Raw genomic sequence first — 17,980 nt, 5'->3', positions numbered from 1 at the left:
CATAAATCACTATTTCGTTTTCGATTCATAAATTACTATTTCAACTAATTGCAAGTAAGTTATCGGTTCAAGAAACCATTAGCGATCGCTTGGGGAGAAAAAGATTTAGCAGACTGCGCGGCAAATATTAATATTTGTGAAATACGACTGAATAAATAAACTAGTTATCTAACGAAGCGGAATCTATAATATCCGGAATCATCGGACTGATAATTAATATAAAACGAACACCTTTACGGTATTTTACAGAGAAAAATGATATTATGATTGCAAAACGTAAAAAGTATGGAAGACACAAAAAATGTGTATTTACATATTCGAAGGCGTACTTCTGTATCATTATCATATTGTACAACTGCTAGATACTTATTCTCTATTTATCATTACATGCAGCCTGGTACTTAATTTGTAATGATATAAAAAAGTAAATTATCTAGCCTGGATGTTAAACGATACAAAATATAAATGTTCATTAACATATCTCAACTAGTTACATTTGGAAAACATGGATTGCGCGGATTTCAACGAAGTTACCATTTTAAATGATTAATGAGAAAACTGTTCGCATTGAAAAGTGAATTCCACCGTTACTGTTAGGAAACTGAACGCAGAACGAACAAATTAACGATCCGACTTTCGAAACGTCTCCCCTTTAAAGGCGTCTTCGTCGCGTCGCGAAAACTTCTTACCGATCGCTTCTAAATAACCATCGACGTCCGCGTCACGAAAAATGTTTTTGCCCTTTTAATTAAACACACCAGCCACGATGTGGCGTTTAATTAAAGCGGGGCCACAAGTTATGCATTGATCGCCGTTGAATAAAATGTGATGCAATTAAAACAACCACCCGTGAAAAAGAAAACCGGGGGAGGAAATGCAAGGAGATCGATAAATCGTGAGCGGACACCTTTCGCGTGGTAAACAGGTTTCTCGGCAGTCGACAAGAAATTCCAGCCGATTTTTAAGCTCCGATCGCGGTGTCCGTGCATGACGAACGGATATGGAAAATCTTTCTTCTTACACGTTCCGATAAAAGTCAGACGGATCGGATTGATCGAACGTGACGTCGAATAACAGGTGCCATTGAAGCGTTAAATATAAAAGTGATATAGTTTTTCAACGATATTTAAAGGCAGAAAACGTTCACTGGAATAATGATAAAATAATGAAATTCCTTATTCATTGTTATTAAGAATTCCTGTGCCTTTCAATACTTTTTCACGAATCCTCGAAATAAATTAGTCTTTATCGCATCTATCCCGATGGGTTAATCTATCCCGAAGTTTAATCCCGATCGATTTATCGCATCTACGCCCGATGGAGACAATCATTTAGCGAGATTACCATCGTCGGGGATCGTTAAAAAATAACGGTAATTATATGATGTATAGTTGATGTCCGTTAATTTTGAACCGCGAAGCGATCACGGTGCAAATTTTCAACTTTTCCCGCAAATTTCATCTAACGATAAGATCGAGAGTCACCAAACATTCCCAAAGCCGAGCATCATCGTCGTTAGGTTGACGGTATAATTGGTATCTCTGGACAGGTGTCAGTCTGGCATTTTACGTGTTAAAGCGCCCTTACCCGGGCAACAACCGGTCGTTAAGCTAATTCGCCCCTCTCTGAATCCCAAATTTTGTCCCCTGAATAAAATGCGTACCGCGTACGAGAATTAGCATTGATTTCTCTGCAGAAAGTTAATGTTCACGTGTAATATGTCGCGTGTAATACAAAATTGCTATTCTGAGACATAAATGGCATGTAAATGTGCCCAGTCGTGCCCTTTTCCCTGGACGCTTTTCTCTTTTCAGCCGCTGGAAAAATTAGAAAGAGTAAAATGCCACTTTCGCGGCAAACGGGGGCTAGTAATGTTAGAGGTGAAAACTCGAATCACTCGTTTCGTGCGAAGTTATTCACCAGGTGAGCCAAGCGCGACCAGTTTGATAGCGAGAACCTCGTGTAATTACCACGAGTGCGGAGCGATGCAGGTGTATATCGAGCCAAAGAAGCGGTGAGAGCAGCGATGTAGGACTGCTATACACGCTTTCCGCAACATTTAGCCAACTCTGGTACTGGTTACAATGTAACAACGAACTCGCGCAACCTGATTTCATCCCACTTAATTAGCCTGGAATGGAAAAGCAACGAACATACCTACAGCTCGACTCGTTTAATTAAACATTTTTCTCTTACCGTGCAATTCAAAAAAATAAGAAGGAAAGGGCTGCGAGTATTTAAGAAATCCATAACTAATATTACTCGATTAATCTGCTGCGGAAGTAGTTTCCATAAATAACTCGATTAACGAGAGAAATCTGATAATTAACAAACTGTAAGATTTCTAATGCGTGTGCGCGTCAGTGGAGTGCATCTTTACAAGATTTCCGAGAAAGTAAGTAAGACAAATTAGACTAACAAAATCAATTGCGCAAAGTAGAGGCTGCTGCAGTTTTGCAGGCCAAGACTATCATGAAACCCGGTTAGGCATAGAACTGCGAAGTGCCTGGTAATAAACCGTCCGAGGAAAGTAATTTTTCTCTCCCTCGCCAGAAGCATTAGTGGCGATAATGCCCAAGGGTAATTAAGGTATAACTTGTGTACACAGACATTACACGCTCATCACTATTTGTTTGATACCTGATTGCAAACGTCAAGTTCATTCTGGCAAGGCATTTTACTTCTTCTCGCAGGACATCATTAATTCCTGTCTGCGAGAGGCTAAGCGTAGACACTCGTCACCCTCTTAATGCGTTCACAGACCGCGGAATCACAGCAATTACAATCTTCGTGCAGGTAATATATAATTATCGATAATTTGATACAGTTGAAAACGAGTAGAAAATTGAAATTACAAGACCATCTTTACGTAAGCTAAGTAAACAAAATTCACTTCGAGTGCTGAAAGTGTATTAACTTTCTACTATAATTAATAACCGATATACCAATCTACTAAACTAACACGAAATTTGGTAAGCGACTCCAAATTTCCATAAACGCATAAATATTGAAACTTCCGCTCGGTCGTCTATCAATAATTGCTAGTTCCACAACAGACTGACTGGTTTCATGGTGATCACCTTGCAGATATTGAATAGAAATGATAGAGTCGCGAACTGAGTTACGATCGCCGATCGCGTTCGTCGATGTGATCATAATTTAAACCCGGTTAAATGTTTTGAAAGCCGCCCGAGCTGTTTATTAAGAACAGTGTATCCATTTGTAGCAAGTTACGGTCGTAAATCGTCTACCTGTTCGCCGGGTGAACAGTCGGAATGCGACTTTCCACTGTAGTTAAAGAGCATCCAACCGTGTGAACAAGCTCGGCTCTACTGCGAGTTTATTTAGCCTGAAACAGTGTTGGCACGCGTGAAACATGACATCTTCACCGTAATTACTATCCGGACGGACCGTGATCCCAGCTAACACCGTTGCATCGCTAATCTATCTCTAACCAGCCATAATGCACAGTTCATAAAGATACAGTGGTCCTGTTAACGAGATTCCTACCGATTGTTGGCAGACGTTACGAACCCGTTACTTTGTTCCTACCGAATGGAAAGTTGAAAATTGACGTGTACACACGTGTTACAGCTATTTTCATGATGTTTGTCAGTGCGTGTTTCGTGTCGTAACGTGTCGTATGTCGAAATATTGGCAAATGTTCATCGTGAAAGGATCGACTTGCATAATTTACGAAACGCTCAAAAAGGGATAATACCTTCTGCACGTGTCATCACGCACTCCACCGAGAGTTCTCCAAACGTCTTCCTTTTAAGTAATAATCTTGCATCGGCTGATCGCCGATGGAGACGTGTGATAATGTAGATCTTCCTGGTGATGACGTATTAAATTAAATCTTCGTGGGCAGAGCGAATCGTGATAAATCTTCGGACGTCGAGGCCAAAAAGAAGGGCGCGTCGTTCGCAAGACACGCAGCCGAGATCTTCGAGAGTCTGGCGTTCTTTCGTTAATTTAAACCAACGAGACGGAAACCCGTGAAATCCGTTTCTTACGAGAGCCGAAGGATCGTGGACGCAACGAAATTGGCACGAATCAGACAACTGTTTGGCAATGTGAATCGCGTGAAATCGAACCAGTCGACCATTGTCTGTCAACAGCGACGCGGGTACCGGATATACTTCTTCGTTGTTAACAATTTGACACACCCTTGTCCCCGTTTCTAAATTGCGTCTTCGTACATTGGAAATTCAGCGAGAAAAACAGCTTCTCGAAAGGGAGAACACAAGACATTACTACATTTAACAACTGTATGCGAGAAAAAAAATAATCTTCCAATCGTTGAGCCATCAACATCATCCTTGTCACTTTATCGATATGCGATATGGACAAATTGTTCTTGTGTTCCAAAAAAAAACGTTAATACACGAGAGACATAGAAACGAATTAATGAAATCATATTAAGAGATAACTGTTGGAATGGTTTAAAGTAATACGGAATTTTCAAGCAGGTACTAGATTCACGATGAACGAGAGAATTTCGTTTAAAATGGTATCCCAAGTAGAAATTTTCAGACAGAAGATTATCAAGGCTGGAGAAAAAAAGTGCAAATTATTTCCTTCGTACCGATAAAGGTGTTAAGTACTACGAGTAGAATATTAAAGATAAGAATAGGATCGCAAGATAAATAAGAAATTTGCTTTTTTTATACGCATAAAGCACGTGGACAGTGATACTTTTCTCTGGAAATAAATTGACTTAATCGTTTATTATATGGAAATACTACTGCGAGAACCAACGTAGGCGAAATAAAAGTTCAGAACACGGTACGTTACCTTGAACTATACTTTTCATAGCCTCTTCGAGATTACCCCCTGCGTATTTTAAAATGCAGAACATTGGCACTAGCATTGTTGGGCAACGAAAGTTGAAGAATTCCATAAGCTTGGTGCTGTATTGCAGTAGAATTTCACTGTATTCACTGCTATCTGGAACTGGATCGATAAATGAACACGTCAATTCAAAATATCAATGTTAGGTCAATGAAAATATTAAGCATCAAGAGTACATATACGTAATGCTCTATTCGGTACCAAACTTAAATTGTACCATAAATCATTCCCAGTTTGATACTCGTATACAATCCCTGGCACGTGCCAAATGTATGACAATTACTTTTTAACGCCAATTCGAGCATAATATTTCACGTATCAAATTAATTAAACGATTAAAAGAGTGCAATGAATTATTGTGTATTTCGAACAAATGCAGAACGACATACGAGTTGACACTAACAAAACGTAATAAATGTGAAAGAAATGGAACATAATTAAACGATTCACATAAATTGGATAATCGATAGCAAAAAAAATTAGAAATTGAAATGAAACTTCCCTAATACTGACAAAATGATAATTTCAGACTTTCACAAAGATGCAACGATCAATGTCACAAATGAACAGTCACCTTCCAGTATTACATCTGATTACTTGTATTCGAATCAAACTTTCACTCGCAAGACATTTCCCACAAGTCGCTGCAAATCAAATTTCCACATTTAGACGTAACAGATGCGATAAACTATTTGAAAGGGCGAACGAAACTTGATACTTTGTCGGATCTCAGTCTTTCCTGTGATTTAAGCATCATTGTATTAAAAATCTTGGTCCATTTGTAGTGTTATACATCAAGGACGATTACGTTCACTTCAAAAGAATACATTACACGAAACTGTGCTGACACGTCATGTGCCACATCCAATAATTAGCAATTGCAAATAGGCTGTACAGCAAAATAAAAACTAATATTTACTGCGACACATGTGGCACACTCTTACATAATTAATTGCGTACGCCACGACGTTAATTGCAGATACCAACGCATGTACACTGTCAGAAGTGACAAGAGGGATCTCAAAACCTAGCTCAGATTAATCGAGTTACCATGAACCGAACCAATTCTCAATTCTTTTCCTCTTGCCTTCCTTTACATAACACGAAATTGTAAAGAAAACTTTCTTTCCACCGCGCATACGCCTGACCCATTCTAAGGATGGTTGAAAACGGGCGCAAGCGCGCCCCAAAACGAGGTGTACACCCCGTCGCGTTGTAACTATCGATTTCAAACGATAAACAGCACCCATTGTCGCTTGGTTGGTAGGTGTACGTCTAGTTGCGTGCCAAGGGGTGGACGATGGTGGCGCGTCAGAGGGTTGCGTTGGTTCACGCAGAGAGAAATGGAAACCTGGTGCGCGCTCTGAATGTGGGCAAGAACAGCAATCCTTTGTGTCCGTGATGACACGATATATTAGATATTAAGACAGCCAATAGTGTTGCGCGCGCATGGAGCAGCTCCGCCTATCAGGAGCCCTCTGCATCGTCTTTAAAAGGCGGAAATAGTTCTCCCCTCCTGACGTGCTACGCTACACTCTCTTTCTCCTTGCTGCATTGCTGTTTCCCCTCCTACCGAACAGCCTACACCATTTTTCCCGTGCAGACCCTGTCTACCTCCTCCGTCGCGCGGTTCTCCATCCCCCTACGTTCAATCGAATAGACAACGGGACGCAGAGGTGCAAGTGCAACGCTACCGGAACGCGAGGCGTTGGTTCCCTCCTTTCCTGTACGCAGGTGAACCCGGCCAACCACGTGCTCCGTGCACACGTATGCACGCTATTTCTTACGCTCTCTTTCTCTCTCTCTCTCTGTTTGTGAAAGCCTCGCTACGTTGTCTCCGAACTACACACGCCAACGAGAGACACAGACGATGGAGGGGCGGAGGAGAAAGAGAGTGAGAAGCTAGTAGTGGGGCAGCCATTTGTACGGAGGAGGGCTATTTCGAAGGTGCGTCGAAGGGAAGAGGGATCACCGAGCCATACCTTTCGATATCCGTCGACGATGTGCCACGCGTTGCAGTCACTCGACTCCTTCGCGGGATCTGGAACTCACCTCCTCTACGAGCCACCCGTCGCTTTCCGCCGATCTCCCGCGTACCTCCGCTTAATTAGGCGGCCTTCCTTTCATTAGCCGCCGCCATTTTGTCAGTTACGATTTTTACCGTGACGCGCCGCTTTCTCGAAAGAGAGGGCCGCATGGACGCGAGAAAATTCCGTATTGTTATCGCTAAGAGGGGAACACGTGTGGACCTTCGTGGACCCTGCATGGTTTTTTAAGAGTGACGTAGACAGTTCATGGTTTTAGGTAGTTCGTTCCTTGAATATTGAAAGCGTATGTATAACACATTTGGTACGGTAACGACCTAAAACAGACTTTCTGCGCCTGCAAGTTAGAGTTCAGTACGATTTTAGTACCTGTAAACGAAGTAGTATATCGCAAATTTATAGTATGAATTTTGTAAATATCTCACTTACGGTATCGCTCGTTGAGAAAGGGGCCCATCGAGGTGGAATTTCACTCGTGTTAACGTTTGACAATTATGAGGATACGTTAAGATTTCAGAGTTAATCAGTGTACTTGAAGGATCAGTGTTAGTACTGCATATACTACTACAGAGCATACGTATAATTGGAATAGTTTTCACTAGCTATCACCACTCTTCAACCTTTCACTTACATAACACCGTAATCGCAATTTTATATTACCCTCACGTTTCGCTTATCACTAAGTGACACATGAAATGTTACACGCTGGAAGTTCATATCGATACGATATCGTTACTATAAACTGCAGCCACTCGTGCAATACCAGAAACAACTGGTATTACGTACTTTTCTTTCACAGACGCCGAATACGTCAGTCAACAGACATTCACACAGTTGAAAAGAAATACACGTACGAGCGCATGAATGCACAGCGTTCGCGTAACACTCGTGAAACGTTCCCAGTCACTTAATCCGTCCAGATGATTGCAAACATAGTCGACAACGAACGTTAAACAAATGTACCTTTGTGGATGAGAATCGAGCTGAGAAATTCTAATGAGACTTTCTCGATGAAATCGATCGGGAGATTTCGAGGAACTTGATAAGCAGTCCTGTCAGGGGTAGATCAGAAAAAGTTTACAAGTCTGCATCCTGTCGATCGTCGTGTTGTTTAATCATGCTCTGATTACCTCCTAAGAATGAAGAAACTGATATTTTCTGAAATAAAACAGAGCTAACTACGGCTCGCTAAAGATTAGATATCTGCCTCTGAATTAAACGGACTTTCCAATCAACAATGGAATTGACTAACTAAGCACATCAAACATTTATCCACGAATGATGTTCCATTAGAACCATAAGGTACAAATGTTTCATAGTTCGAAGAACAGAGTGCGTTACTACTCGAATGTGCATTGTATGAAGCTTATTAAAGCATGAGAAAAGATTATTATATACTCTTTTAATAGGTAATGTCATAAAATACCTAATAAATGCAAAATTATTCGCTACATGACGGTGAGAAGAATGAGTCAATCACTAAAGGAAGTTCAACACTGCATCACCTTCTGAAAACTAGATGCGTATCTTTATTCTGAGAGAACAATGGCGTATCTGCAAAAAAATTAATTCATTAAGAGCTGAAGCAAAAATAATTTCAATTGTAAGCATAATTGCGGACAAAAAAATAATTAAAAAATCAAATGATACAAAATTATTCGATGAGATAAGAATAGGGTAAGGCACACATACGCTGTTTGCATATTTTCGTCTCTTTTCAATTCTACATTCATCACAAGGGAAGATTTCATTTCTATTGTTAATCTATTTCAATTAAAATTCCAGCTTGACGATCCCAGCAAGAATCTCGTGTTACATCGAGAAAAACAGCACCCCCGTCTACCTTTCGACCATTGGCAGTGCGTTCCATGGACGTACATCGCGGCACGTAACGTTTCCACAGGGGATGGTTTGGAGATGGGCTTTGTAGCAATGATACCGTTGCGTCGCCACGTAATTGAAACCCTGCATGGTGACTAAAGGGTCCATTTGGTATACACAGAATCGTTGTTACGTTTAGTACACCAAAAACTTCTAAACTAACCCTCCGACCCTAAAAATGTAATTGCGAATTGTTCTCTCGCGTACAATTCCGAAACGATACACCGCCACATTGTTCCCTATTATAACTATTTAACACCCTGAAATCCTCGCTGATATTCACCAAAGAATAACATCAGGACCCAATCACCTCGCGCCACTGTCAAATAATTCACGCTCGATGGGACGCTGAACAATGAGTAACCGTATACCTTGGTACTCTCACGAAACAAAAGCAACGATGTCACGGGACGTGGTAGCTCGTCAAGCATGCACGGAGCACGCGTTTTACACGAACGGCAACACAATGCGCACTGAAAGGACGAAAGTCCATAAACACCCCCGGAGGGGCTGCTCGAGATACCGCGAAGATCGTTGCCCTCCGAGTGTACGGTAGAAGTAGAAGCTCGTAAAAGAGTTTAGAACTCTTCGAACAGGAGAGACGCGGCGCCTCGCGGGAATAAGAATGAAGCGGACGACTGTCTACGTCCGCTGTGGATTCCTCTTCTCTACGAAGACTTTGCTTGACGTAACAGTTGAACAATCGGGAAGGAACGAGCGTTGGTTAAGTAACTTCTTGCTCGACGCGTAAACGTAGACCTTTGTCATTAATGAGCGTTGTATTATTTTATGACATTCCTGTGACAGTGGGAAACTGGCTGATGGAAATATAGCGAGGTGAAAGTGACAGATCATTTAACTTTGCCTCGTAAAAAAATCGCGGCCCGAGTCACTGAACTGTAAGGACTTTACTATCCACCCTCTCTTCAGATAGAGCGCTTAAAGACTTTGCGATCTACGATCAGACCGGCTCTAGAAGGCAGCTAAACTCGGATCTAACGAGATGGAGATATTGCTTCTTTCAATTGAAGGACAGGTTTTTCACACGCTGACTTAACCTCAGATATGTTTCAGATATGGCAACATTGGAATGGTAACCCAGGAAAGTCGTAAATGCCACCCCATAGCGCCACGCGACCCATGAAAACACTACACCGACGGCTTCGTATAACGAGAGAGGTGATCCCCTTCACCGTTCAATTCGACGCGTGAAGGGTCCACAAAAGATCAACTGATGAGATTCTGTAAGTGGACTAGCTACCAATGTAGACGTGTCAACGATTGCGGTAGCCGAAAGGAACGAAAGAAAGCCGACACGTCCCCGTGTCAAAGATTTATACGTGCACAGGTCAGAATTTCGAGGCCCGCAGTCGTAAAAGTTTCGAGAGTTCGGTGGCAGAAGGGAAAAAATCTCTGAGGTAACGATAAAACCGTTTTCGATTATCGTCTTCTGAGAACGATGATAGCTTGGACCGTAAACACGTGCCGTATTGTATAACAGAGAGCAGACACTCGATGGATCGAAAATTATGCTCTCCGTTCTACCTACTGGGAATAACTCTTGCATATCGGTCTGCAAAGTTATGAGTCACATACTCGTACGCATCTATTACGAATAGACGGCTCTAACGCGGGTGAACAGTTCACAGAGCCGCGCGAAGACAATTTATAGAGCACAGTAGAAAAGCACGCGCAAGAGGAAGTGTTTTAAAAAGCACTAAATCTGCCCTCCTATCGTAATTGTTATCTTTAAGTCGTGCATGCTATTCGAAGAATTAATATTTCTTGTCGGACCATATACTAGATCTTTCGCGATAAAGATTAATCTTTACAACCTATCGAACGCCTACCTTCCTTACTTTAAAAACCATGCATTCAGTTTATTAGCAGAATAAACCTGTTTCGAATGCCTATGACGATTATACGATCCCTTTTCCTTCCCACAGACCTAAGTCCTCCAATTCCATTTCCATTTTATACCAAACACTTTCGCATGCACGAAACTTGTAATTATTTCCTAGAGAAAATGAGCGTGTTTCTAAAATTTTATTACCAGTAAATCAATCTCACAGCTTGCTTTGAAATTCTCAATGGCTACGTGTTGTACAAATAGCCGGTATTTACCAACACTCATCAAAATTCGTAGTCTTTAGATCGTTGCAACAGTAAATTATGAATTAGATAAAATAATTGCAGATTATATTAGAATTAATTCAACTATGTAAATAGAGATGTTTATGCGTGAAGATATATAATTTGAACTTGTAATACAGATGAAATCCATGCAAAATGTAATCTATAATCGTTATGTACAACGTTTAGAATAAACTTCATGCATTTTGAGATACGTAACGATCATTCGAGAACAGAAAAGGTGAACAGAAAGGAAGAAAGAGTCTGTGCCACGCGTCAAACGGCCTAGTCGTGCCGCCACGCACGGAATACAAAATGGCGGCGAGTTAATGTCCTGTGTTCGTGGGCGAACTGAACATTTCGCAAGGCATACCCTGCCCTGGCGCAACAACAGCGAACGGGGCGTTATTAAAAGTCCGTGCTCGATACTTCGAAGTGCAAGCTAGTAAAGATCAACTTTACAGCTCCATGTATCCGCTATAATCACTCCCTGGCTGAAGCCATGACTTCTTACGCTCGACATTTCTCTTGGAGCAGCAATGCCACACTTCTATTAGCGACCATGATAAGGGGATGCTACCCCTTCGTTAATTTCATCATGGCAGATCCGTGGAAACTAGCCAGTTGTAAATCAATTAACGAGTTTATGGCTGTTTATGTGGATGAGTATCGTAAAACTTGGGTTGGCTCGGTCCCGTCTGAAGGTTCGGGACAGCGCTCGAGAAGGTATCTCGAAATACTTTGCTATTAACGATTACCAAATGAATTCATCGTAATCGTATCACGAGAATATTTGTAACGAGATGAAGTTAATAAAATAACGAGAAAAAAAAATTCTTGTGCATATTTTCATCAATCGTTTCAGTATTGGGTGCATATAAGGCACAATCTGCTATGCTTTTATATCTCTTTTATATCGTCCATCTGCTGTATATAGGTCGGAACCAGATTGTTCAACATAAATTGAAGTTTAACGTGAATTAACTCTGCGGTTAGACTTGAACTCCTCTCGAACAGTTTAGGTCTATGAACAAATTATTTCAGCCGAAAGAGACCTAAATAACGTTTAAAAACGAGCTTGATCGTAAAATCAAGATCGAGCTGCCAGGTTTCAGGTTTGGATATAAACTTGTATTATACTAATCGGATTCGAACGGCTCGTCAGCCAATAGGAACGCTCGTAAAACCAGGGTTAACATTCCGTCGGGTTGTCAAATGAGAGAGTGGCTTGAGTTTCGCTTGGATCACCGTGTACGACGTTAGAAGTGCACACCTTTTCGTTTAGTTATACATAACTCGAGAGTCATGTTTAATTCAGCAATTAAAATCTCTTAGAGACATTACACAAATTTTCCTCGCGTGTATATGTGAACGCTCTAGAACTTTGCAAACATTCTAAAACAATTTGCGGACTGTTCCACTACACATTACAACATAAAGTTGTGTTTCAACACCGACAGAACAATATATTCATTGCTATATTGGCAATTTTCATACCAATTATTATATGCAAAATGTAATTGATACGAATTTGACTGGGTTAGCGGGTATTCGGTTCTAGGGAAGACGAATTCTTCCTTGGCCAGGTCAGTTTTACGTCTGTTATCGTTAGTACGACGTCGATCGATGTCGACCGTCGTAAAAGCTGTAGGTAATCAGCAACAAACGTTCCACTCAAAGAACAAGGAAGTACAGTGCAAGAATTGTCTCCGGGAAAAATAAAGATCTTTCATTGACCGAGCTTCTTGAAATAATATTTCGGTACTATAACTGATAGTTGAACGATAATGATTAAATGATATTTTTCTGATGAAGACCGATAAATACCAGTCTTTGTTTCTTATAATCCATAATTTTCTAATTATTTCGCTTCATTGGTTATGTGTCATTGCACGGAATGCACGTTTATGGGCTATGAAAAGTTTATTTAGTACATATCTATTATACCATAATTAACTATTCTTTGAACACCAGAAAATTTTCATGTCATGTATTTTTTTGCATATAGTACCGTTTCTTGGTTATTATTTCGCGCAAAGAAAACCTGAATTCATGTAACTTAAACTAGAAATAAAAATATCTCAAATCAAGTCTAATCAAAATTCACGAATCATTTTATTTGTTTAATTATTCCTGCTCAATCCAAGACTTCAGCTTGAATTTGAATGATCAGATAAGAATTATGAATGTCTGGGAAACGGGATCGCGAATCGTATTAAGCAAGAGCTAAGCAATTAATGCACACAAAAGAATAATTAACGATAATGTAAGCGATGTAGACGATGCGTCTCCAGATATGTAGACAAAAAATCTGTATAACAATTTCAAGGTAACACGTAAAATTTTTCATAAGAAAACGGAACGTTTCATTTCGATTTCCATGTTTGTACAAACAAAAATGACCGTTCCTTCTTTCTGCCATAAGCTAAGTGTTATTAAAATACTATTAAACCATTAAAAACTGATTGGAACTACTTTTCTCCGCTGCACCGTCGATCTAATAGAGATGTTTTTTAATTAATTTTCTCCTTCCTTCTCTAATTACAAAAATACAAATCACAGCAATTTCTACAAAAGGAAATAATTAAAAATAACAAAAAGGAAAAAAATACAGTATATAAATACGTGCACTGTTAACGACAGAATATCGTAAAAATCATCTAATTTAAACAGCAACAGGTAGAGAATCCCGACTTTCAATGCGTACACATATATACGTATGCATGATCTGCATGTATATTCATCAGCAGACGAGTACGTTGCTGCAAAATTTGCAATGCATCAGAATACTCAATAAATTATATTTTTTAGACTCGATGCAATCTTTCATCGGGATGTCGAAGTGATTGCTCGCGTTGTCAATTAAGAAAGAGCGTATTGTCGTTTGTGCTAAATGCGTATATAAAATGCATATCGGATACGATAATCAGCAGTGTATCGTCACTCACCGGCTTGCATCTGGGGCACGTGGTTACTGGTTATTCCAGGGTACGAAGCAGAAACACGGGTGGTACCACTGACGTCACTGTGCAGATCGCTATTGAGATCGCCGATTAGAGAATCCTCTCTGCCACTATCGCAGTTACTCAGGAGTCTCCTCTTTCTAGGTAGTTCAGGACCCGGGGACGTTCGATTTACTTTGAAAAATAATGACGATGGTTCAGTGCTGTTCATGTCTTCATCGCGATTGTTTGTGTGATTAATTAAATTTTTCCACTGAATGCATAATATGAAACGTGTATCGAATATGATAAATAAAATGATACCACTACTCACCAGACTGTATATGCGGCACGTGGTTATTGCTCAACCCGGAGTACAAAGTGGAAACACTGGTGGTACCACTGACGTCACTGTTCAGATCGCTGATCGGCGAGTCGCCTCTGCTGCTGTCGCAACTGGCCACGAGACTTCTCGACGGTAGAGGACTCGGGGAAGTTGGATTCACTTTAAACAGTAATGACAATGGTTCAGTGTTATTCTTGCTTTAGCTACAACTGTTCTATCGATTGGTCTATTAGCAACCGCTAATACAGCTAAACAGTTAACCAACTGTTTGGAGGATCGAAAATGGCAAACGCGTATTTTGCCAAATGTATGTATATACGTAATATATCTCGAATATAGTAAGCAATAGTGTATTGTCGCTCACCTTGCATTTGTGGCAAGTGGTTGTTAGTTATCCCACAGTACGAAGTAGAGACACGGCTGGAACCAACAACGTCACTGTGCGAGTCGTTGGTGAGGTTGCTGACTGGTAGATCACCTTTGCCACTGTCACAAATGTCCTCTTGGTTTTTGATAGCCTGAAGAATCGGTAGAGCTTTGGAAGCTAGCGGCTGTGGGTCCACCTATTAGGAGAAGAACAATCGCGATCGTTGGGATATATACAGCTATACATAACATTTACGTTGCGTTAAAACGATCCGTGCTTCAATTTTTGTTCGCGTCAACGATAATATTTGTAAAACTAATTGAATCTCATTGGGAATATGCGATTATCCAATTACAACGTACTCGGGTCAACTCGTAAGTATAGTTTCTACGAAGCATTAGCGGTCGTTTCACCGCGCAACGACGGAGTTTCATTTCTCCCTGCGTTTAAGGAAATTGCCCATTACAAAGGCTCTCATGCATATGCGGGAATCTGTAATCTCTATTAGAGAGGAACCCAAAATACGAATATTGAATGGGCGCATTATTCGTTGGGTCTGGCTTAAGTAGCTTGTAATGGAGGTCTGTGTTCGATTCAGCTGATTTTTCTTTCGTGTTTATACCATTCGATAAAATTGTAATTGCGGTTCGATTCAGGAAGTAGAAAGAATTCGAAGAAATATAACTAATTTTACGACAGTCGAACAGATTCTCTTTAAAGATTCAAACTGCAACGAATTCATACGACACTTAAGAACGAATGGTCAAGGGATGACTAACCTCTCCCGACCTCTTGATTTTGTTTATATCCTGTTTTATCGCTCTATCCAGAGCCACTTGCAACGCCGATATTTTTCTGCCTTTGATCACGAGCCCGCACTTGTAGCATTTGCAGTTACGGTACCGGCAATACCTCTTATGGTCTATCAAATTGATGGTCACCCCGTGATAATAGCAACGTTTGCACTGTTGAGCCTTCCTCTCCTTCGTGGTAGACTTCGTAGACGAGGATGCGTTCGAGTTCGTTTCTGGTTGCGGTTTCGTCTGTGGCGTCATCTTTTCTCCGTTCTCCATATTGTCCTTCGAGCGTTTCAACCACTGGAACGCGCTCACGCCAGTCGATTTTTCGTCCCGACTAATTATCTGAGGGAGAAGGCTAAGTCTAAAGGAGCAGCTATTTGTCAAGCTGGCGTGGAGATATATCTTCCCACCGTATACGCAACAGCTGCCTTAGAGGTTTATCTTCCTACCATGCACTCGTCTAAACGATATTCGTTACGTGTGCCGTTATTTCAAGGCGCGGAACGGATCTTGAACAGTGCTCTTCGAATTCTGCAAAACCAGCAAGGAAAAATCGGAATTGAATGGTCAATTTAGTTGAATCCAAATATCTTGAACTTAACCAGCAATGTAAATGGAAACTTAGGTCTGTTTGCCTCTCAGATAGTACAAGCACGACATGTGCCAACACATAGCTGAAATGGTAACGTCGAGTCGCAATGCAAGGACGATTACTCGTTTCTACGGCGAGTAGAAAACGACGCCATACTAGGTATCCACTGGTTGAGCATAAACTGGTTAAAGACAAGTTACTTGAGTTCAACTAAATTATTCAATGAAACTTAGGCTTGGTTTTATAACTTCCGAGCTCTCGACAGTCGCCCTAAGCGCGGGAGGATGGTTCCTGGAATCTAAGCATCTTGCATAATTATGTTGCGCAAACATTTCCTTATTTAAGTTTACTTTTATCATGTAAAATATATTCGAAACACTCGATTTATATGAGATCGCGATGAGATAATTCAGTACGGTTCTGCATCCAATTATACTATTTATAACCATAGTTTAAACACGAAGCTCGATGCTTCTATAATGAAGGTAACAACCGCGACTTAAAAACGACTAACGAAACCAACCCGCTCAGCCAGTGACTTAAAGAGATACAGAAGAGAATTAAATTAGTGCTAATAGTACAGAATCAGGGAAAGTATTACTAAGTATCGAGCGAGCAGTCGTAAACTAAGCAGAATCTTAGATTGAAATCTGAAACCTGCTACATATTAAGTCCAGACCTCAGGACCCTTCCACCCCCGATCTGAGGACAGATAAATGAGTATCATTAAATTGTCCTTGTCAAATTATGCAAACGAGAACAGGGCAAGGGGGCGAATGCATAAAAAATTAGTTTCGAGAAATTAACCGATTTGTCGTTCAGGACAATGTTCACTTCGATCATTGACATAAGTACGCGTTCCCATTGAAATTGTGCGACAAAGTGCAAAGGTGTTACAGCTAATGTGATTCATTGTTTAACGCACGTACATTCAGTTGCCGTCGCTCTGTATATTGATGATATGTGCATTTTTATATCTGAAACTTACGATAACTTGCAAAAGACACATTATCATCATGAAGAAAGTTCTCGTATGCATAAGTGGACATGTCACGTAATTGTCATTGAGACTAAAAAAACTAGGCATGATTAAATGGTACTTGCTCGATTTAAGAAATGGACACTCTCGAGGAACGTAAAAATTGTCTCAAACCGAAACGCTAAATTTATAAATTTTTATTACTGTCCGAGCTGCACGATATTTGGTAACGAAATGAATATCTACGTAAAGACAAGGAAGATGAACGTTTTAAAAGAACACAAGGAAAGTGTTATAATCTTGTCCAATATTATTTAACTAAGAGCTTCTTTCTCGTCGACCTGTGTACTATTGTGCTTTCAGAATTCACTATTAACATTGGTAAACACAAATAGCATTCGTCAAAACGATATTCCTGGTATACACATACGTATGTGCCGTAAGAAAGCGCAACACCAATTTTTCCTGTTACTACCTTGCGTGGCTTTTGTGTAAACGGATGCACGCTATTTCGTGTCACGCATGGACAATCCACCTCGTGTTGGAGTTACGCGCGAAAGTGTACAGAACACGCGCACAGCAACGCGATATATATTTGCACGCTCCGTTTTTATGCCGCTCCCTTAGTGCACATCTTACACGTTACACGCACGCACGTTCGAGTACCGTACGTGAAATTACAATAGTGGCGAAACGGCGAGATTAAATCAGGCTAATATGCATAATTTAATGTCGTTATTTATAGTGAAGCGGCGAGTAGAATCGCGAGGAAAGCGGAGCGCAATAGCGACGCGACTAGAAACAGAAACGCGTGACTCTGGCTCTCAAACAATTTGAAGCTGACACGGGTTATTTACAAGCATCGGCGAGATTGAGATACACCGATGGAAAATAGCAAGCTACGGTATATATCGTTCCTCGTTACTCTCCTCGACTATCAACGTGCATTCCATCGCTCTGCAAGCCTCACAATTCTCACTTCTACTCTACTTTCTCCTAGCCACTTCACTATAATTTCCTCAACACACAGGTCTCAGTTCC

General features: G+C 40.7%; 1 protein-coding gene across 1 annotated transcript in view; it reads right to left on the bottom strand.

The window, feature by feature from the left end:
- The window catches only part of LOC143422656 (uncharacterized), a 431,772-nt gene that overhangs the window by 410,237 nt on the left and 3,555 nt on the right, over positions 1 to 17,980 (bottom strand). The window contains exons 3-7 of the mRNA XM_076893458.1: positions 15,348 to 15,729; positions 14,566 to 14,764; positions 14,190 to 14,360; positions 13,862 to 14,050; positions 4,798 to 4,956 (exon numbers count right to left, since the gene is read on the bottom strand). Coding sequence (XP_076749573.1) covers positions 4,798 to 4,956; positions 13,862 to 14,050; positions 14,190 to 14,360; positions 14,566 to 14,764; positions 15,348 to 15,729 — 1,100 coding nt within the window. The remainder of the gene's footprint in view (positions 1 to 4,797; positions 4,957 to 13,861; positions 14,051 to 14,189; positions 14,361 to 14,565; positions 14,765 to 15,347; positions 15,730 to 17,980) is intronic.

The sequence above is a fragment of the Xylocopa sonorina genome, chromosome 4 (assembly GCF_050948175.1).
Source record: "Xylocopa sonorina isolate GNS202 chromosome 4, iyXylSono1_principal, whole genome shotgun sequence".
NCBI classification, from domain to species: Eukaryota; Metazoa; Arthropoda; class Insecta; order Hymenoptera; family Apidae; genus Xylocopa; species Xylocopa sonorina.
Note: the sequence above shows the minus strand (reverse complement) of the source record. Positions and strands in the feature narration are given on the sequence as shown.